We start from the raw sequence: 23,695 nt of genomic DNA, 5'->3' as shown, positions 1-23,695 counted from the left end.
AGAGACCTGCATAGATGGAGTTAAAGTCAATCTTACAATTCTAATAGTCATTTTGTTTATGAGGTAAATATGCCAGCAGAAGTTGATTTTTACAGTTCGTTTACCAGTTAGTATGTGTACATTATACAGATTTGCTTATGAGGAGAAATATTAATACATACACATCCAGAACTAGTATATGCATCATGCTTGGAGCCAAGCAGTACTCCGATACACTGCTCTTCTTAGAGGTCAGTTCTAACGCACACTGTTTCAAATAGACCCAATTTCTCTGCCGATATATATTCAAAATGCAGTAGGATGTGGTCATACACATCCAGAAATACCATCTTCATGGGGTGGGGGTGGAGAAATCCAAACATTTTTTTCTATAGCAATGCATTATTGGATATCAGATACAAACGTGCCTGTCAGCAATCCGAAAGCAAATGAAATATATTTATTTGAACCCATCCATTCTACAGAAATTGCTTTATCAACACATCTCTCCTCCCCCACCATCTAAAGACTCTTTCCACCCCCCTACCTAAAAAGGAAAAAAAAAAACTCATCACACTTCACTACGCAACTGATGGAGTATTAAGCACTGTCTTCCAAGCTGTCGGAGTTAAAAAGAAGTCGCCTTCCTGCCACACTTCCCTAGTGCTGCAACGGACATAGCATCTCCTCCTATCGACCTAGTATGATGCTCGCTCCCCAAGCACTGCAGTCCCCTCGCTGAAGACTGCCCTGACCACACGCACATGCAGCGGGAAGTCCCCCGATGGGGACAGCCACATACCTTTGCTCTCCATTTCGGTCCCTTTCGAGTGCTGGGAAGTTCAATGGAAGTTGGCCGGAAGATGTGGGCCCGCTTCAGATTCCCAAACCTGGGAAGCCAATCTGGTGATTTCGCCCGTACTTCCTTTCTTCCCCTCAGGCTTCCTGAAAGATGGGATTTCTTAAACCTTGAAGCTGCAATCAGCCACCAAAGGACACTTAGCAGCAGCAGCAGATTGCCTCAACAAGGGATAGGCTGAGCCCTGGTACTGATATGCATGCACGGTGCCCGCTCAGTTTTTTGGTTTTTTTACCTGGGTCCGGAAGCTGCAAGCAGGAGCTGTCCTCCGAACGTGGTGCTGCAGGTGTAGTGACAGATCATCCCACTTTGCTCTCTGGATGTACAGCAGATTTGCATAGGCGCTGGCGCGCATGCGCAGGGCGTCCCCCCTCTCCTTTTCGCCGCCTCCCGCTCCCCCGCCCTTCTCTGCTTCTCTCCCCAATACGGTCCTCAGTTATCCCCGCTGAAGAGCTGGAGCATTCGGTCACAGGGAGCGCTGCTAAAAATAAACGCTGGACCGGATTTTCCTTTGCAAACTAGAAAATGGATTGGAGTGGGACTGTGCATCAATCCAGTAAGATTTTCTAGGCGGGATTATGGAAGGGGTCTCCGAGCTGGGTATGGTTTTATTTACAAGCAGAAAGGAGAAAAGAGGAGGGTATTTACGAATCTTATTTAATGGTCACAGTTTGGGGTTCTCTTCCTAGTTGCTGCAGTAACTTTTCATGTATCTGCTTCCTCCTCTTCTATCCACTTCCCCCACTGACTTTGTTTCTCTTCGCATTCGCATCTTTGTTTCCTTTTGTTTTGGGGGGGGGGATGGAGTGGGAATACTCCTGGAGACACCAAAAATTAATATTCTCCCGCTTCTTTGCTACTCAGACCGAGTTTCCTTGCTTCACTGAGATCCCTTTGGCCTCCACTTCAAAACTGCTCCACCAACAGGCGCCGAACAAAGCCACCGAGGACATTCTGAGGTGCTCTTTTAGCTTCTTTGCAACAATCTACCAAGAAGCAAGAGTCCCCAAAGGTGGGGAGGCACTTTAATGATAAAAAGCACTTTAAAGCTGTATACTTCATCATTCTTATAAAGATGCAGAGGAGGAGTGTTTTTCTTGTATAAGGTTCTAGAGAAGGTTGCAAAGCCAAAAATCCCTTAAAGTACTATTCATATCAGAATATTTTAAAAGCCCACACTATACTTAATTTATCTGCAACATGTTTAATAGGGAAAAAGTGTATTTACTACTTTTTTTCTCAATAATCCCAGTTCTCCTAAAAGAATAATTTCTCTTTGAGAATAACAGTCTTCTTCTCAGGCATAAACATAGATCTAAAAAACTAACATCGAATGACTAAGGAGAGAGATGTGAAGATTAATCACACACTCCAGGTTACACAAAGATCCCTCCACAGTAGCCTTCTAGTCCCAATTTTCAAAACATTGAAATACAATGAAATGTACTCCCAGCAAGAAACCTGAGGCAAACTATAACCATTTTCTTCTGGTGAGTCAGAAGGCATCCTGGGATTTTTCCAGTGCCTTAGGGCCATGATTACAAATATTAATCATGATGGTTCAACAAGACATGGACATTTATTAGTGGAGGACTCCTGCTGATGAACTGCTGTGGCTGGGCAATGCTTGCCTCCATTCAGCACTGGGGAATTAAAACACTTGAGTATGGGATTCCAGAGGCCACACCCTAGGGTCTACTAACCTTTAGGCTCTCTGACTGCATGCCCAAGTAAATATTTTGGGGGGGGGAATCACAAAACTCAGGATTTCTTTAAATTTTGATAGGCTTTGGAAACACCTTTAGAGTCTATCTATCTACACCCAATATTTAGTTTACAAATGGAGAGGCAAGGAGGGCACCTGACTTGGTTAAGAGTCACACAGTGGAGCGGAACCAGGCTCAGAACCTAAGGGTACTGCCTTGTAGGCAGAGGGATCCATCTACTCTAAGATGGTTTCTTATACACCTACCTCCCTACTGTCTACAGTGAACGGGAACAGGCAGAACCTCTTGAGTTTGTGAATTTTCATTATTTCATTCAGAATTTTTCAAACCCAAGTGCTTTATTAAATAGAAAATAGATCTAATGCAAAATTTGTGGTGTGACATTTAAGGTCTTTCTGTTACCTGGATCCAAACTACCTTTCAGGTCTTCTCTAAGCTTAACTCCTAGACAACACTTGCCATTATCCTAAGCAAACCTCAAGATTCTCCTTGTCCATATCTTTACTTACACAGTCATTTTTGGAGTATCTTTACCTCCTTACACCACTAACAAATCATCTACATATCCAAACCTTACATATTACTCAAAATTCGAAAATTCTGTCTCACTCCTACAGTCTTCCCTGATCCTTTCAATATGAAAATACTCTCTAATAGGAAGAGCAATATTGCTGTAACCTCTCTTACAGCATTTGTTACTTTCTATTTTGTATTACAATTATGTGCATATCTCATTCCTGTTCCCAATCCTTCCTTTGAAAATGGCTCCTAATTCATCTCTGTAGCGTAAAGGGTGCCCTGAACATAGGAAACACTAATAAATGTTTGACAAATTAATAATATTTAGTATGCATGTTGTGAGTATGTGACACAGACCACAGACACTGTGATAACAAATAGAGATGATAATAAAATTGAGCTGACACTACTAAGCGCTTACTATGTGCCAGGCACTATTATGAGGATTCCAAATGTCTTCATTAACTTTATCTTCATAAAACTCTCTGAGTTTAGTACTATTATCACGTGTATTTTAAAGATGAGCCATCAGAGAGGCACAGATAAGTTAAAGTATAAATAAAATACGATCCTTGCCCTACAGAAACATAAAGCTTATTAAAGGTGATGGAAACAACTGATTTTTAAATACGTGGTGAGGTGTAAGATAGAGGTCATGGCGTGTAGGGTGGAAGCACAGAAGCTGGGCAGTTAGCCAGCCTGCAGGTTTTAGGAACTAGAGGCTGGAAGCCTTCAAGTTCTTCCCCCTTTGTTAAAAAAGAAAAGCGTCTACCCACCCGCCCCCAACCCAAATGGGAGAGGATTTAAGGACAGAATTGCTTCTTGAAAGTATTAATAAGAAATCATTTGACCTGGTTATGATGAATCTGCTTGATGATAACCTTGGAAAAGGAAAAATAGACTAGTAGCCTGATAATCTGCTATTTCAAAATGCCAAGAATTAGATGGGACTAGATACCTTGTGTTTCAGGTGCCCCCTTTCGCCATCAAAAATTGTCCCAGTTTGAACAAGAAATGATAAGGCCATATTACTTAAATGACAAAACTGAATGAGAGTAGCACCACCAACACCTGGCACTTCAGCCAAATTCTGATGAACATGCAGTTGACTGGCTGTATGTGCACATTCAGATTCTCTAGATTTCCTATTCTCTACTAGAATGTGCGGACACAATATGCAGTATTGGGATCAGTTAACATCAGTACATTAAATTATAATGAACAATTTAAAGAGCCTTGCTAATGTGTCAAATCAATTACCAGTCCAGTCCACAGAGACTCTCCCACATGTTCACTATGTTCTTCCAGAAGTGCTGAATACAAACTGAAAGGGACTTGTGAGCTTTTCTTTTTGCCCAATTATTTTCTTACTATTCATCTTTTCTAACTGATCATCTATCTTTAAAAATAACGACCATTTAGAACTCTTTCTGGCGATGATACTAAGGTCAACTCATGACTATAAATGAGTATTCAGTATAAGATGGAACAGCTGACAGTCTCTACTGAGGGTATCATTCCAAACTGTCACCAGAATTAAGCTCCACAAGGACAAAAACCATGTCCATGTGTTCACGGTTGTATCTCTAGCATCTAGAACAGTGTGTGGAACTTGGAAGGCTTTATTTAATACCTGATAAGTAAGAGAGAGAGTTTGATGAAATAGAGCTTCCTCCATAGCCACAGAGCTGGTTCACTTGGCAAGTGGGAGGCATCAGTCAGCAATGCTAGTGGCATAAACAGGATCACAGTGACCTGCAAGAGGTAGAAAGATGATCACAACACAGCTAACAAATATGCTCAGTGTTTGCTCTTGGACAAAGACCAATAAATAATAATCGGCCTAGATGCAGGTATCTCTCTGGCAGGCTAATGGTAGGGCCATACTTTCACAGAAAGTCTAGGAGGCTGGAAAAAAAACAGTTATAGAGGAAAGAAGAATAAAGTAAATGACAAAAATTTCAGAGGACAAAAAGGTGATGAGTCAATGGGACACAGCCATATGAGAATGACAGCACTGTAGAGATTGGGTACTGTCCCTCAAAGGGCAAACGTAACTTGATTACCTACTATATGTGAGATTTTTATTCTCTTCCTTAGGCAAAGATAAAATTACAGTCTCCTAAGAAGAAAATGGCAAGTGATAAAGTTTCAGTAGAATGTTTCAGGTTGCAGGTACTCAGTGGAGGTGAGTAAAGAACAATCTGAAAGATGAGACATGGCAGAAGAGGATGCAGGTCATCTGGGTGTATCTTGTCAAGGAAACACCTGCCCACATGGTTGAACAGTGATTTCCCTAGGGGCAATTAAGAGTTTAAAGAAACTTGCAGAGTAATGATGCATGATGTCTGGAGGCCAAATGACAAACATTTTTGACATTTCTTGTTAAGAACTTTGTCCACTTGACAATTTTAGAGGTTTATACACAAGCCATCAACGGACAACTTCAAGTCCCATCTGTTACACTGGCATAATGCCCACTTAAAATGGGGTGTGGCGATCTCATTAAATCTTAGGTCTCAAGTAGACACAGGTTGATATTAGTCAAAACAGACTCCTGGGAACTAACACTTTTCAACTGTTAGCACCTTTTCACTTTGGGGATCAGAAATAACATGGCAAAATGATATGCAAAGTAACTTTTGAATCTGGCTGGGATCATGATGATGATCAACCATCTTTAAGTTCTGGTGATGAGAGTAGACCAAATGTACATCAAGTTTTAGTCTAAAGATGTACTATAAAAACACTGCCTCAAAGGAATGCAGACATTTTCAATAAAGCCATTTCCTCATCCTACACCCCTCCCCTAAATACATGGATTCCAAATACATTCCAAATACATGGATGGTCAATATTTTTTTCTGGTAAAAATGGCATATGAATAAGTAGTCCTTCAAAACCAACAAATATAACCAAAGTCTGTCATTAATTCATTAAAAAAGCTTTCTATATGCCAGGTACTCTTCTAGGTACTAGGGTATATCAGTAGTCTGTGGACCTCATAGTGTTTACATTGTAGCTTCACAACTACAAGAAACTTCTTGTATCTTGTAGCTCAAACATTTATGACACAAAAGTAAAAAGTGAGCTGAGGTGCAGAATGGGGAGAAAACTTTTCCCAAGTCAAGTAGCAAGTTACAAATAAGATTAGAAGTCTACTGATGCTCCATTTCATCACAGCCTTCTCCAAATGATATGCATTCTGTGTTGGAGGGCTTGTCCTATTTGTGTGACACTGCAAACTTTATTTCAGAACTCTATTCATTTCACTTGATAAACACAACTGGAAGTCCTTTTTGAAGGGCTGGAAAATGGTATCTACACTACATGTGTTACCAGTAATAAACAACCTCCATAATGTGTTCTAACATAATGTTTGACTGAAGTGTATCATTTGTGTGATGAATAATAACAAAGATTTCTTTCACTGCCAGTCCTCTTAACTTGGTAAAAATCTTTCTGGTTTATATTTATATTCAAATCCCAAAGCACTAGTGGTTATGGCTACCAGGCAAAGTAAAATGCAGAAATGAAGCAACTGGCCACATTATTATTGCCAAAAATCCACTATTAAAAACGGAGAAGAAGATTAATGAATAGTTTTAGCCAGCTGAAATTAAATAAGAGCAAATGAATACAATAGTGTAATGGCTCCCATAGGTGTATTAACCAAAGGGTGTTATTAACAGGGACTTGGAGGTTTATGACCAATTGCTGATAATACTGACACTCTACAATTTACCATACAAAAACGATGAATGGATTTTTATATTTGTTGTCTTTTTAAAAAGTCTTTTCCAGAATTTTTCACATCGTCTTCTTTTCCTATTTAATCATTTTATCCCACTGAGAGGACTCCATTGGACTAGATGTTAAGGAAACAAAGACAAGGACTGTGGTTAGAGATGGAACCAAGACAGCTGCTCTGCACAGAGGGTCCTCGTGTGATTTCAAGGCCCTGCTGGTGTAAGACTATGATGCTGCTAATGCCCCCGGGGCCCTCTCTCAGTCATCTGAAGTCTGCCTCAATTTAAAATATCTACTGCTTTTCATCTGATTTTAAATTTATGCCCATATAATATGACTGGCAAAACTTTCATTCAGCTTACCCAAGCCCTTCCAAATTCTTCCAATAAACATTTTTGCTCCTCTGTGGAGAACTGCAAGGTATCAATAATTAATAGCTGTTATAAGAAGGATATTGGGAAGGGTTGAGGCTTAATTCTGGTTTCTTCCTCTGTGAAGGAAAGGACTTGGGCGAAACAGTCTGTAGGGCGCCCCTTCCGGCCCTGACCCTGGAATTTTCAGTCTGTGGACCTCAGTACCACTCCTCATCAGAGTGGTGCTGGCCCTTGGCTACCACACGGGATGTCATATTCCTTGTGGCATCATTGTCAGAGCTCAGAGGGCCACTGGAGCACCTCTAACGCAACACCTTCAGTTTACATACAGGAAGCCTCAGTCCCGCAGAGGGGGGGGACTCTTGTATCTGAGCTTGCAATTGCTTGAATCCAGAGTCAGTCCCTTTAACTACAAACTTCCTATCTCTTTGCCACTTGACGATTCCTTATGGATGAACTACAAAGTACTTGAGCACAAAACAGAAAAGAGCTTGAAGTGAAGAAAGAGAATTCGACTAGGCCCCATTAATGCCATTTAACCACTAACAATCAGTTACCAACCCTATCAACAGTCTCCTACACCTGCTCACTTCCCCTTTCTCCCCTCTGTCCTTTCACTTGTTTCTTTTTCACCCTCTGCATCATGACAGCCACCTAAGCTGGCAGATGACTCAAGGCTGCAATAAATAAAGGAGGACAAACTCAGTTTCATAGAGCTACAGGATTGGATAGAGAGTTTACACTCACTCTTTCTCAGCTGAGGAAACTTAATTTATCCTCCAAAATCCACTTAAAACTTTCCCTGAGAAACCTTCTCTGAACTCCACATTATTTCCTATATTTCTCATTCTGTCCGTCACTTCTTTATATATCTGTCTCTTTCTAAAGGTGAGGCATTCCTATCACAGAGCAGTGTCCAGCACACAGCAGCCACGGAGTAACCATATCCTGAATTCATTAATGAATCAGTGATTAAATGAATGGTGGTCCAGATTGTTCCTGGAACTCTCAGTTAAGTTGACTTGTTCATTCACTATTCCCCAAGAACAAATAAAAGCGAGCTTTGAACAGCAATACAGCAAAGCTTCTTCTGCACTAGATCTACTGTTGGGTCCCTCAATGTTGCCCACCGATCTGCTTTATTCTTGCTGTTTCTCTCTGAATCTCCAGAAACAAGGTCTTCACTTTTGTTTTCTTAGACTTGTGCTTTCTTCACTCTATAGTTTTTCTCCTTCTGGTCTTGGGTATACCATTTCCCTAACTTCCCACCTTACCCCCACTACCACAGCATACAGAGTCCTCATTCCCAGTCTTTCAACTTGGCCCCATAGACCTCCATGCACCAAACCAGCATCCTGACTCAGCCAAGGGAAGAAGGAATGATTCGGACAAAGTACTGCGTGAATGAAAAATACTCCATAGATTTTGATTTTCCAGTTTTGAATCCTAAATATAATGGAATATTACTCTTTGATCCCATTACCCACTTCCTTTAGTTCTGTCTCAACCATTATTTTTCTTCTTTTAAGCGGGGAACTGAAAATACCTTAATTCTTGGTTTTCTCCCTGCATAGAGGGTTTTTCTTTTCCCCCTTAAGTGAGATGTTAGCCTCTGTGGCCAAATATAGCAACATACATCAAGAATCCCCCCAGAATACAAAGAGCCATTGTACCTTCTAATAATGGATGTGGTGCTTTCTCAACTGAACATAAGTATGTTTGAGAAGCACATTTAAAAAGATGATGTATTCTTACAGGATACATTACTGCGCATTTATAAACACTATTTCCACACTGATGCACATGCCAAATCATTTGCTATTACTACATTCAGCATTACTTGCACTATCATAGTGCCAAAAGAGTAATGTCTCATAAGTACAGAAAGCAGACATTTTGGGGCAGCAAAGATGGAGAGGGAAGAGTCACCAATGGAATGGTACCTTGTTACACTTGAGTTCTGTTTTTTAATTACATTAAAGGGTGATCATTGCAATAAGCTGTCATTCAGGCTCTAAAGGGAGGGCCATGGGAGTCTGAATGCAGCCAAGCAGAAAGCAAATGAAAAAAGAAGAAATGGAATAGTTCACTCATCTTACTGATGTACTGAAAATCAGAATTCAGAAGAGAAATCAATAGTGAAAACACCTAAGTTTATGAAGTGAACTTAAGAATACTTCTTTGTGGGTTATAGATCCAGTAAGATTAAAATGTTACCATTTTATCGCTAAGGAAAGAGAATGACTTGTTCCTGTGTAGCATCAGAATTTTTCAAAAGGACAGTGTGATAATGTAGGAAATCAAGCAACTTTCTCAAGCTGAAGGTAGCCCCTAAAACCCAGGGTAACGTACTCGAGTAGCTTATATTTATATTGTGAATTCCATACCAATGTAACAAACATCTTAATTTTTGTCTAACATTGAGCTGGGTGCTTTATATCCACTATCTTATGAAATCCCCATAAAAGCACTGACAAGAAACTGAGACTTCAAGCGAGTATAATATTTGCTAAAAATACACAGCACGTGAGCTGTAGAGTTAGAAATCCAACCAGTCACTTCCAGAATTTAAACGTTTGGCCTTTGCACATGCCTCAAGGACATATACTTGGTAGATAAGACACCTTCCAACACTAGTGTTTGGATAAACTCGTGCTGTAGGAGCCCAGGAGAGAGGGTGCGTTTCTTTACCAGTCAGAGAAGGGGCAAGGAACCCTGAAAGACGAAAAAGCCTTTCCAGTGAAGAAGGGAAAGCCGTTTCTAGCGAAAGTTTCAGCACTAGACTCTAAGTGGAGAGAGAGTGTAGGGTGGATTTGAGATGAAGCAAATAGTCTAAATGTTGCCGGCGTGGTGAAGGGAGAAAGAGGGAAAAGGTGCTGAATTGAGGAAGGGGCCTTAACACTCCCAGGAGTCCCCTTAAGGCCCGGCCATGACCATATCTGAGGGGCCAATTTCAATTTCTGCACCAATGGCCTTGGCCATTTCAGGCAGTTGTTACCGTGTTGGAGCAGAGGAGTTGCCTGCGTGGAGTGCCTTCCAGTGTAACTTATTTACGTCTCCTAAAGCCCTTGGCGTGCTCTCCCTTGATGGTTTTCGTGTTTATTTGTCCTATCAAACCAGCTCTTTGACTGCAAAGACTGAATCTTGCACCTGTGTTTTCCTCCTGACCTACCCTTTCCAGCACAGCTCCCTTGAGGGTCCCGCCTTGACATTCCAAGCTGCTGAGATTGCACAAAAGACATCTGGGCCACGTGCAAATTTAGATCTCCATCCTTTGACCTCACCCACTCAGCAATCTGATCCTGGATTCTCTCTCTCTCCTTGGCCACCAGCGCTGTATCTGACTTGCATTTACCTCACTTCCCTAAGCAAAATGACGCAAGACCCAACGTCTGCCCTTCCAGCCGTGCTTCTCTCTCTCCTCCTTACTCTGTGAGTTCTGCAACCACCTTCAGGACAGCAGCCCTTCCACCTCTACATCTCCCAGGGCTTCTGCTCCCACAGAAGTCCCGCTGACTCCCCTTGCCCACCTGCCCTTCCTGGAGGCGGAGTGAAGAGAACACGTGGCACTGAGCCTGGAAAGTGACAGTACAATTTCTTAGCCACTTTTACTCTATAAGACATGCACTCTGTATGTATTACTTCTAATCCTTACTACTCTTCAAGTTTGTGAATGATTATTCCTAAGGTTCACAAGGTTACTAGTCAATAAAACTAAAGTGGTTAAACCTCACATGTGGTTGAAATCAATCATCTTTGGTGAACTGGATTTCAACACTTCTCTCCCACTGCAATTTCTAACTTTAATCTTTTTTCTTTTTTTCTATTTAGTGTTTAATATGTTACTGCGACAATAAACATGAAAAATAGCTTTAATTTGAATGCTCATAAAACTGTGCCGAGAAATGAAAAATATCCTGAAATGCCTATGCTCAGGAGAATTGAAATAGAATAAATACTACCAAGTAGTTGAACTCTTATTATTCTCAAAAATATGCTAAAATTTAAACAAGTTTATCAAAGCACTTTGGTGAAAATTTAAATGATCAGTCATAAAATCTGATGTCGTGGAGGGACACTGTCATTTAAATACTTCCTCAGCTCTTGACAGCAATAGGTCTCAGTTAAGCCAGCAGATCTTCTGAATCCTTGTTTACATTTGTGAAATGGGATGATATGTATTTGAAATGACTGTTTGGTAAAAAGCAAGGCACTCTGTAATGCTAATTTTGCCCTTCTTTAAAATCTACAGATATGGTTCATTTCTATTTTCAATTCAGTCAACAAAAAGGTAGTTATTACTAGCAGCAGATATTTTATGATATAATATACCACTACTATTATGATTACTCTCAGCGTAGCCTCAAAGGGCCTTCGCCACTACACTTCCAGCCCATGTCCCTGCTCTCCCCATGCTTGACCTTCTCTCCAACCACGTGTCTACTGCGCTCCCAAGTGCATCACACTGTGTCCTGCCTGTGTGTGTGCATCTCTGAGGCTCTCCCTCCCTATGAAGACTCCATGCCCGCTTTTCTTTCTGGCTCCCTCAGAAGTCTCAGCACAGGTGTCAGCCCCTCTAGGACGCCACCTCATGTCCTCCAGTGCAACTCGATGCTCCTCACCCAGGCTCGCATAGAACTCCAAACGTTCCTCTTCCATGACTTAAACTGCTGGGTGCCCTTAGGGCTCCCCTTTCAGAGTTGAAGCTCTGTGAGGAAAAGCACCCCAGAATCATCTGTATAATGTCCAACGCAGTGCACCACAGCTAACAGATACCCGTTAAGTATTAGGTGAAGGCAAGAAAAGCAGGATTTCCCTGAAGGAAAACTGAGGCCCACAGTGGGTATGGGACTTGCCCAACATCACAAAAATAAGTGGCAGAGTCCCTGTGAAATCCATTCCACTGGCACCCTGGGGCCAAGGCCAGCCCACTCTCCACACCGCTCTATCGCTAGTTTGGGGCTCTGGGTATTTCAGAAATAGTGGTGCTATATATTTAAACACTCCTGCCTGTGTTCATTTGATAAACCTAAGGAATCTGAAACAGAAATACTTAAAAGGGAATACATTGCTTTGTAGAAAACTAGAAAATAGTTACATTTACTGATTTCTGAATCACTGACAACATTGCATTCTATCTATTGTAATCTTTATAATCAAGTGAAGAATAAGAGGAGACTCTACTTCCAAAAATACACCTATATATTTACCTATAATTAAACCAAGGAGAAAGGAGATTTTGTAATTCAAATAAATACAGTCAAAATTAAGATAGAGGAATTTTTTTTTTTGGTCTCATCCAAGCAAAATATTATTTATCAAAATAAAACTAATGACCCATCATGGTTACTGAATTTCTACGGCCATTTTGTCAAAAGCAAGCCAAGGATTTGCAGTATTTACAGCAAATCCCAACCAAAGTAGTGGCTGGAAAAACCATTGTGACAGATTTTTTTTCTGAGCCCTCACTCATCAGGAATTTCAATCTCATTATTTTGAGAAGAAGTCAGATTTCCAGTTGCCCAGAGCCATCTATGGCATATAAGAGACTGGGCGAGTTGTGAAATGGTAAATACAGACCAAGGGTTAAGGTTGCACGTGAACAAGCATTAAATGCTTCCAAATAGCACTTTCAGAGGATTGTGCATCCAATTAGAGGTCAAGCTTGCTGTCAAGGTGACCCAGAGGAAGCCTCTCACACAGCGCGCGCCTATCTTGCCCTCCAGTCTGTCCTAACAGGACCCCTCCAGGTGTCCGGGAGCAGCTTCTGCTTCCCTGTCTCTAGGACACTGCTCACCTCTGGAATGCACCTTTCTCTTCCACTCTTTTTTTTTTTTTAACAGCTTTATTGAGGTATAACTGACATGCAAAAAACTTCATATTTAACATATATAATTTGATGAGTTTGAACACATGCACACATCCTTGAAACCATCACCACAATAAAGGTAATAAACATATCCACTACCTCCAAAAGTTTCTTTGTGTCCCTTTATTTTTGTTGGTGGTAGTGGTGGTTGTCTGTTTTGTCTGTGTGTGTATGTGTGTGATAAGAACACTTAACATGAGATCTGCCCTCTTGACAAATCTCTAAGTGCACAACCCAGCACAGTTACTATACTGTACAGTGTATACTATATGTATTATGTTGTACAGATCTCTAGAACGTATTCATCTTTCATAACTGAAACTTTATATCAAACTGAACATTTCATCCCAATTCTTCTTAGTTACCTACAAAATTATCCCAAATTCCATGTTCTAGAAGTAAAACAAAACAGAAGAACTTTCCAGATGCCACCAAATTCCTTTTTACTCTTTAAAGATTTATAATTCAGATAAACAAATTCTGTCAAGAACAGTTTGTTGAGTGAACAGCCCCTTCCAATTAGTTTTGTATGTTCTTAATCACCCTGCAGTGGGCTCTTAGAGGGAGAAGGTCCTATCATGTCTACATCTTTCTCTTGGTCCCTAATCCCTCAGCAAATGTGTCAAATTCCCTATAACAATCATGCCACTGGAAGTGGTACAAGTGATCTATGCAATTTCCCTATTCTGGCTAGAACTGCAGAGGCTCGCTCAGAGCCCTTGATAGGAAGTGTCTTTGAGAGGCTACAAGGCTGAAAACGGGAAACATGCCTCATGCTCCTCTGTAGCACCTTGGGCTGGTCACCACATCCTTGCTGACTCCCTGCTCTGAGTCACCCACACATGAAAGGGGAGCTTTCATCCCAGCATCTTAAAAATCCTCCACTTGGAAGAAAGAGCCAGTTCTCTCTAGAGGATAAAAGTGAAACTGCAACTGTGTGAAATGTGTCTCAGCCAGGTGCGGGGCCCTGCTGGAGTCAGCGCTGGGACAGACTCACATCTCTCTCAATCAATAGGCTAGTTTGAAACTTTTCTCTCCAAAGTGTCTGAAACTGAGCCGACCAAAGCAATTTAGAAACCTAACCCGTGTAACTCGGGTCACACAATGTGCCTTTCAGTCACTGACATCATTTCTCATTATGGGCAAATCAGGCAAAGGCACAGTTTGCTGTAGATGAAGACGTGGCTCAGACCAAAGGTGCCCAGCTTCAGTTTCTGAAACGATTATTCTTAGTACATCAGCCACCGCTTTACCGTAGCTCTGAGCTGCACCCCGGACCCCACCCTGCCTTCCCATCTGGCTCTTAGAAGTCCCTTTTCTTCTGTGTCATCTGCAGTTCCCCTAATGTAACAGGACCTTAATATCAGCAACCCACCCCGACAAATCCTGCCTGACACTTAGTAGGAATACAGTAAATATTTGTTGAATGAATGACTAAATGGAAATTGATTGAGGATGATGGAACCAGCTTTTAACAGCTCTTGAGCTCCAAGGAAAGGCACTCCGTAAGTAAGAACCCAGGGCTATTAGCACTAGTTGGCTGTTGTTCAACCCCATATCGGGTATGATATAAACTTCTAAATACGATCTGCACACTTAGAGGCTCAAAGGAGCTCTGGAGACTGCATTTATGTTCCACGGAAGTGATTTCCAAAATAATAACAATGTTAATGATGATAATAACCATTTCATACATGGACTTCTTTTCAGTTTGCAAAGCACTTAGGCATCCATTACCACATTAACCCTTCCCAACAACCCTGTGAGACAGATCTCATTATCTCCAGGTTGAAGGAACTGGACTCACAAAAGGGATGTGACGTGTCCAAAGTCACACCAGCTAGTAGGTCACAAAACAGGACCTCAACAGTAATCCGCCCGAGGCAGTACTTTTTCTACCATATGGCACCTACCTTTGAGTGGATTTCTTTTTAAAGAAGTAAGAGTAATTCAGTAATTCAGGCAAGACAGTTTAGTTTTTGACTGGATAAGCCCTCAACTTTGTAAAACGTATCCTACTTCTAAAAGTGGGTTCTTGTTAACCTTGCTTCAGAACAGGTATTATCATGTGGCTTTTAAATCATAGAGAGTTGGGGATAGGAGGGACCTTAGACCTCATTTATCCTTTAACTCTTTCAGATATTTACTGAGCTCTTACTTCACTGTGGAGTAAATGCACAGCTCTGGGGAGGGGACAGATGTGTCCGTCATCAAGGATCCCAGCTGGGCAACAGCACGGGATATGAAACAAGCAAGGTGGAAACTGATCAGCAGCATCTGCAAGTCAAACAGGTGACCAGCAGGTGAAGGAAGAGAGCCAGCTTCCAGTTAGGAAGTTCAGGGAGAGCTCCGCAGCATTTAAAACAGAGAGAATTAGTGAAGAGAACAAATCAAGGAGAAAGGAGCTTAGAGACAAAAAACACAGTCAGGATGCCTCGTGGATAAGAGAGAAGTTGGGTTTTCTGGAGTAGAGTCAGCCACCATACCTACAGGTTCCATATCCAATGAATCACAGGTTGAAAATATTAACAAATTCCAGAAAGTTCCAAAAAGCAAGAATGCATTTGCCACATTGGCAACTATTTACACAGTATTTACATTGTATTAAGTATTACACATAATCCAGAGATGATTTAAAGTATATGGGAGGATGTTCGAAGGTTATGTGCAAATGTGGTGCCATTTTATGTAAGGGACCCAAGCATAAGCAGGTTTTGGTATCACAGGGGGTCCTGGGACCAATCCCTTGCATGTACCAAGGGGCAACTGTCTCCAGAGGACTGGTGTTATGGAAGGTCAGAGTCAGACGGCAGAGGGCCTTGAATGCCAGGCTCACTTACAGATGAGGAATCCAAGGCCAGAGAGGTCTGATTCTCCTTTTTCCATCCTTCTCTCTCATACATTTCCGAAATTGCTAATCTGAATTTTTGGAGATTTTCTGAAATCTGCCAATATCTTCTCAGCTAGCAAGGGAAACCAATGTCTTCATTAACAAAAGCTAAAACACTGCCTCGCTATTTTCTTTCCAAACACAATACGGTCAAAATGTAGAAAAGACTATTCAACCCAGGCCCACACAGTAGGCTTTAGAAAAGTTTTCAACAGGAGGCAGGTCACAAGTGTGTTGTTCCCTCTGGGACCACTCCAGCTACCTGCCCATGGCACCTCAGTCCATACTGAGTTTCCTCGCCCCCTTCTGCTCCCAGTGTGCTTGGGTTAAGCATGTCATTGGCCCTGTCATGCTCACTGCTTCACATCTCCTGGAACTGCCCAAGCCCCAGCTCTGAGCCTGGCACTGACAACTATTAAAGTCCAAAGCAGGGTATGAGTAATTTGCCTACAACTGGCCATAAGTCACACCCTTTTCTTGTGAACACACAAGCGTGCATGCATTTTCATGCATTTCCATGATGCTGTGGAGCAAGGCAACTCTGAAGCCTGCAGGGTGGAAAGAACCCAGGCTAGGCAGTTAGGGAGTCAGAGGACTGCGTCTGGCCCTTTCCTTATTAGACACTAGTTTTCCCTGTGACCTTGGTCAAGTAACTTCCCTTCTCTCTGAACTTCTGCAGAAGAGAGTAATAATATCTAGCTGCCCAGCATATGCTGACAGGCTTGTTGTATCCAACGACCTAACGGATGTGAAAGTTGTCTATAAGCCATAAACCGCTCAACAAACTTGGATTTTGTTATAATTACCATTGTTCATCTTGTTATTTACAGCTTCAGTATTAACCATAAAAGAGGCCTCAAGGATCACCAGTTCCAAGCCTTTTTTTTTTCCAATGAGAAAACAAGTCATGCGCAATATCACAATGGAAATTAATATCAAGGATGACTCCTAACCCCCAGCCCAGAAGTCACTGCCCTAGAACCGAGGGCTGTGCTATCAAGTAACCTTCCAAACAAGGCCTGTCTGGGACTTTAAGTCTTTTAAAAAATATTTTATATGTTGATCCAGAAGATGGTAAGGGAGGCTATTTATATTATCTACATTTAATGAAAAAAAAAAAAAAAAGGAGGCCGATAGGTCAAGTGATGTGGCAAAATTCCAACAAGAAGAGATGAATAAGAAGGAAACAGCAGAAAGTCAGCCTCTCCCTGCAGGTCAAGTACTAGATGAGACAGCATCGCCAAACCCCTGAAATGACACGTTCTATCGCTCTTTCAAGACACCACTGCTCTGCTCCTCAGAAGCGTACACAACACAGATCCATATATTTTGACCTAAAAGTTTCATTTGAAGAATCCCATGACCCCACTTGCAGTAATTGGAGTCTAGCAGATGTAGGACTGTCAATTCTGCACAACTCGGCCACCTTCTCACCCAGACTTGTTCTGACGACTTTGGCAAAAGCTCCTTTCCTGCAAACTCTGGAATAACAATCACCTCTGCTTAGCCTTGCCTTTTTTTCCCTCTACCATAACACACATGACTTCAGTCCTCGGAACAGAAGGTTCACTTTATTTTCCTATCTAGAACCTTTGGGTTTCCAAGAATTCATACTCATTTGGATTGTAGAAAGATAGTTCAGTACCTTTCTTAATACACTATAACTACCCCAACAGGACTTAGGATGGGATCCCACAATCAAATGCTTTACTATTTTATTGGTCCTTCAATAAGACATTTGAATGTTTTCAGTAAGTGGGAAAAGTAAGACTAAACAGTCTTGCATTATGACAGGTCAGGTTTTGCCACTAAGTGAGTCAGCTGCACATTTACAGAAAAACAGACAGATTTCAGAACTTTTTGGATTTTGGAATTGCAGATAAGGGATCTATACAGTTTCTCAGTTTGTACAACTACTCAGTTCAACTCAGCTAACACTGATGCTTCCTTTTGTCTAAGAATCATCAATGTTACTCTTACACTGGCTTGTCTTACACTGGTGGTTTTATTACACTGGGTTGATTTTTCCTGTGGACCTTTTCTCTCTTCATAAGGAAACACCACAGAAAATAAAATAGATGAAAGATGCCATTACTGATAGATGCATTTGCCTCCTCTTTCCTTTCAACAGCAGGGTCTTTGTTGTTGGTAGTGAAAGCAAGTACCTGATGTCATCTAAATTATCAGTGTGATCATGGGACAGATGGAAAGACAGAAGGCTAAGGGCTAGTCTGACAGCAATTACTGCTATGGACTGAACTGTGCTTCTCCAAAATTCCTATGTTGAAGCCCTAACCCCCAGTGTAACTGTATGGAGATACAGTCTGTGAGGAGGTAAGTAGGTTAGATGAGGTTGTAAGGGATGGGGTATATTCCAATGGCATTAGTGTCCTTGTTAGAGCAGACACCAGAGCTCACTGTCTCTCGTGTTCTCTCTTTCTCTCCACCCTGTACCTGCCCACATCCCTGCCCTGGCCATGTTAGGACACAGCAAGAAGGTGGTTATCTATCTGTAAGCCAGGAGGAAGAAAGTCCTCACCAGGAACAGGATTCACTGGCACCTTGATCTTGGACTTCCCAGCCTCCAGAACTGTCAGGAGTAAATTTCTGTGTTTGAAGCCACCCAGACTATGATATCTTGTTACAGCAGCCTGGACTGACTAACACAGTCATTGTTACAACTCTCCTCATTCTATCTTCTTACACCGTATACACATCATGTGTTTTACTCATAGTAATTTTGTTTGGGGTACACAGTCCAAGGCCTTATTATTTGTAGAGCATTTACTAAGCACAGAGCTAGGTGTTGGAAGATCTAAATTCCAGACTTGGTTCTGCCACCAACGAGATGTGTGAACCTAGACAGGTCACTTCCTTTCCTCCGAGACTGACAGAGTTATGGACTGGATAATCGCTAAGTTTCCTTCTGATACTGACATTCTAAGATACGGAGAATTTCACCACGCCCAGTTTCCACTTCCCAGCAATGCTTTTTGGCAAAGTCAGGAAACAACTCAAGAATCATTATGCCATCCTTTCTCCTCACTCCAACCCCAAGACCATTCTGATTGTTCTCACACTTACCTCTAGGGTGTTAGTAAGATCGATGGAGCTGTTTGTGTTTCTTAAATGGAAAAACTTCTCATGAGTATCCCTGTGAGCCTGACTGTGGTCAGAGCTGCTCCGTGAATTGCCGATGATCTGCACTTCAGAAAGATGCTGAAGTAAATGTAAATTACAGCAGGGTCAACTTGGGGCTAAGAAGTAATTCTTCCCAAGATGCCCATCTGGCAAAAGCCCATAAGGTGGGGAGGCAAAGATCACGGAAGCACGTTTTACATCTACGAACTACCTTCCCAGCAGAGGCCAGGTCAAGGAAGGGGACACAAAGTCATGCAAGTGACTTCGTCCACCGAGAGAGTTTTCGTTCTGCTTCGTTTTTCCCCTTGCTCCTGGCCAGAGATGCCTAACGCTGTGGCTGGCCCTGTGAGTCAGGCAGGCAAGTGACCTCACTTCCTCTGCCCACCCACCACCTCGTACTCCTTTCCCAAGTAACATCTTCCACTCTGATGTTCAGTTCTTCCCCCTTCTCCACCAAATCCTCTGTCCCTGGGTCTGACTTCTCTTCTCCTTATCCTAAAACATTAAAGGGATAGTAACCTCATCAGAGGAAATGCTTAACTTTACCCTCTAATCAGTACTCACACTGCAGTGTAGCTAATGGATTATGATTGACATGACCTGCACCATCTTTGAGTTACACTGCATGACCCTCAAATATTTATGGAAGTATTTCTGCCAGAGGTTTCCCATTCTGGTTGTGAATCAGAATCACTTGAAAATCTTGTTAAAATACAGATTTCCAAGCCAAGTCGAACCAGAACTTATAGGAGTGTGCTCTGGAATCTGCATTTTAAGAAGCTCTCCAGTACTTTCTAGGCAATTAGGCTATTAGTGGTCATTTGGGAAATACTGATGTTGGTTTCTTACACACAGAAGCAGAGACCCCATGTCTTTAATCCTGATGTTGGGATTAATTCTCAATCTTTGCTACATAAAACAAAAATATAATTTTAACTTGTTTAACCAAAAAGGGAGATTTATTGCAAGGACACTGGAGCAGATCATGAAAGTCTAAGAAGGAATGCTTTTGGGCTCGAGAACAACTAGGAAGTCAGAACTCTGTTTCACATCTTGACCAGCTCCTGTCTATCTACTTGGTTTGACTTGACTGCCTCGCCTCAGATAGGCTTCCTCCCCTCCTCAGTGGCAGAATGTGACCGCCATCATTTCCAAATGCTGTATGTTTCAGTCTGTACACCCAGACAACTTTCTCTTCTCGAAGTCCAAATTCCCGGGGAGACAATCTGATTTGGCCTGGGAGGTATCAGGTTCCACACTCCCTAAAGTAAACAGACGTAGCACACTTAACACATATATTCTCCCCACCGCCACCTCTGTGTGTGTGTGTGTGTGTGTGTGTGTGTGTGTGTGTGTGTGTTTCTCGCTCTTCCATGTACTATGACAGAGACTATTAAAAGATTTCTGAATCTCACATTTTTGTATCAGGTAGCTTCTCTGGCTGGTTACTACAGCTGGGGTGAGGTTGCCAATGGAAGCTCTCTCAGTCACTCTGTAGCTAGAGACTGATGGGTAGTGACAGTTCTCAGAAAAGTGGGAAGTTCCTCAAGGACAGTAGGAGGGAGAAGTGCAGGGTAAGGGCGCACACTCCCATGTACCTCTCTGAGTGCTCATCGTGGTGCTTCACCCCAAATAAATGCCTAATAAACTTTCATTAATTAGAGCACTGAGCCAGAAATAGTCAGAAGATCTGATTTCAAGTGCCAATTGCAAAACTGACTAGCTATGTAAACATCTACTCTCTAAATCAGTTTCTTCCTCTAAAGAGTGAAAATAACTTATATGGTTATTTGGTGGACAGATAAAATTCAAAACTAGGCACACATACTTTTATAAGTATTGTAAACCACAAACAACTCTATAAATTTTAAGTACGATTTTCAAAGATCTTAGATATATGTTTGGATTGAGACCTTCTCATTCACTGTTAAAGACTCGTGTGCTTCGTTTAATAAGGTTACTTATTAATGGGAATGCAAACAGAGACCTAGAGTCCACCTTGTTTGAAGATCTTCCCTTCTATCAAAGTTATCGACAGTTTAAATGTCATCCTTCGATGGAGCCTACTTCTGGGGGCAGCACTGAACATTCACTACAGACCAGCACCGTGCTAAGCCCCTTACACACATTATCTCATTTAATGTGGACAACAGTCCTTTGAATTAGGTATAAATAGCATCTCCATTTTACACAAAAGGAAGTTGAGTCTTAGACAGGTGTTGAGTAACTTACCCAAGGACGCACAGATATTAAGTGGTTGAGTCTAGATTCAGACCAAAGTCTCTCACTAAAATGAGTGTGTTTGAATTTATCTTTCTTAAAGTGTCATAGAAATTTCTACATTACCCAGCAACACATTATTGTTAATGGTCTCCCTATAACTTGCCTTAAGATATGACTAATTCAATAGTATCATTATAGCTAAGCTTTTTAAAATACAACACATTTTGTCCTCAAGGCTGAAGCTGTAAGTGTTCTCTAATGAATTATTCCCCGAACCTGATTCTGATGTATTTTTAATTGAAAAACATCGTGCTCAGACTAAGCGCAAAAAAGTAAATGGTAAAATCTGTTTGTAAGCCAGATGTAAAATGCAAGATGACTCTTAAAAAGCTTGTAAAGATTCAACTTGTAAATTGCCAACAAATAGATCAATTAAATTTTAACCTTAATTTGTGTCACTTCTGGGTTTTTTGTCCTCTGGCCTAGCTCTTCTCTCTTGCAGGCTTTTCTTCCTCTTTTATAAAAGCAGAAGTTCAATCCAGATTTTCAAACAAAATCAAAGTCCTCTGACATTATATAAATATTGTATAATGATTTTATGCATCATAAAAATCACTGAATCATAGAATATTAGAACCAGAGTGAATCTTAGTGATTATCTGGTATAAACCACTCAGTTTATAAAGAAAAAAAAAACTGAGACCAAGAGAAAAAGGGTTATACAGCAAATTTATGTTCTTGTATTCACAGATAATTTCAAAGACAACATTGATCTAGAAGTTAAAAAAAGTCACATTGCTAATTACTATACATCAGTTCCCCATGCTTACCTCAGTTTATCCCTCTTTATCTGTTTATCCCTCTGAAAAAGATGAGAAGAGTGCATTAGATGATCTCTAAGAGAACTGCCATCTCTAAGGTATTTTTTCTTAATTTTTCCCACCCATAAAGACATACGCAACTATATGACACATATATTCACATCCATATCTATATTTCTTCCTATGCTTGAGTATTTGTATCCACTATTCCAAGTTAACTCAGTATTCAAAATTATGAACCTACTGATTAATAGAGAATTATTGGTAGACCAGCTTTCATAATTTTCAGCTTCAAGCTCAAGCCCATTCTGAAGACCATGGATACTGTATGTTATATTTTTCTAGGAACACAGAATTTCAGTCTACTTCTGTTAGATACTGTAGATAATCAGAACACAAGGCAATAAAAAGAAGCTGTGTTAGATTCAATTTGGCATAAGTGACAAAACCCCAGCAGACTAAAGCAAAATGAGAATATATTGGAAGAATAGGTAAGAATCTTCTAAAATAATTGAACAGAAAAGCTATAACTGGCTTCAGGAGTAACTGTAATCAGGGTTGTGAGAGTCTTCAGGAGACCCTCCACCTCTCTTCACTGCTTCTCTCCAAAAACAGCTTCATTATTCTCTTGCAATAGATCACCTGTCCCCACACTTTGGGACACATGTCTGCCAACACCAGTGATGCTAACCTTTTCACCCACAGAGAGACAGTGATCCTACTCTCAGCCCAAAGATCAAAAATCTCAAAGAAAAGCGACTCTAACCTGGCTTGCCCTATGTATGCCCACTCCTGACCCAAACAATTGGGGCCAATGGTTAGGGTCATGAGGCATTAAAATAATGATTTTCTTAATAAGCAAGCTGATGAGAAAAAGGGAGATTACAGAAAGCAGTCTTTAGTAGACCATCTCTAGGCTTCCACTCCAAAAATCAAGTTCTGGGTTCCATGAGTACAAGGTTGGTATTTCAGATCAAGGGGAAAATTATTTTCTGACGTGTCTGGAATAATTGAAAGATAACAGGGAGCTTGAGATAATGCTGCAATGGTAAAAGTCAAGTTCAACTCCAAGCACATTCCTACTCAAATTTTACATACCAATATGCTATGGAGATTGCAATCAATTTAATCTTTTCTAAAAAAAAAAGTTAAGTACTGAAAGCACTGCTTTACATGTCAGTACATTTTTAATTTATAGTGATTGACAATGATGGGAAGATAGAATATCCTATGTAATCCATCTTTAACACCTTTGGTTCAAGAGAAGTGGCAAGTACTTTTATTCTCAAAAATATGGTTATTAGCTATGTATTTCATATACTCCCTCAGTTTACCTAAGCTTTCTCGTACTTTTTCAACTTCTTACCTACTATCCAGTTGGAGTTAAAATATCAGCTCATGACAACCGGAGGGCATGTGCTGGTACTGGTACCAGAGCATCCATGCTGTTCAGTAATGCTTCACCCTTCGCCTGAGTTGTCCAGCTAGAGTAGCTACCAACTAGCACCTGGGACAGGATGCAAACGAGACGAGGAGACCAACA

At 41.2% G+C, this 23,695-nt stretch overlaps 1 protein-coding gene across 1 annotated transcript in view; it reads right to left on the bottom strand.

Annotated features, from left to right (window-relative positions):
- The window catches only part of FGF12 (fibroblast growth factor 12), a 501,860-nt gene extending 500,635 nt beyond the window's left edge, over positions 1-1,225 (bottom strand). Inside the window, exons 1-2 of the mRNA XM_010959262.3 lie at positions 1,074-1,225; positions 782-924 (exon numbers count right to left, since the gene is read on the bottom strand). Of these exons, the coding sequence (XP_010957564.1) occupies positions 782-794 (13 nt within the window). The 5' untranslated portion in view covers positions 795-924; positions 1,074-1,225. The remainder of the gene's footprint in view (positions 1-781; positions 925-1,073) is intronic.
- Between the last annotated feature and the right edge of the window lie 22,470 nt (positions 1,226-23,695).

Source organism: Camelus bactrianus, chromosome 1, assembly GCF_048773025.1.
Source record: "Camelus bactrianus isolate YW-2024 breed Bactrian camel chromosome 1, ASM4877302v1, whole genome shotgun sequence".
NCBI lineage: Eukaryota > Metazoa > Chordata > Mammalia > Artiodactyla > Camelidae > Camelus > Camelus bactrianus.
The sequence above is the reverse complement of the archived record's forward strand: the minus strand, read 5'-3'. Positions and strand labels throughout refer to the sequence as shown.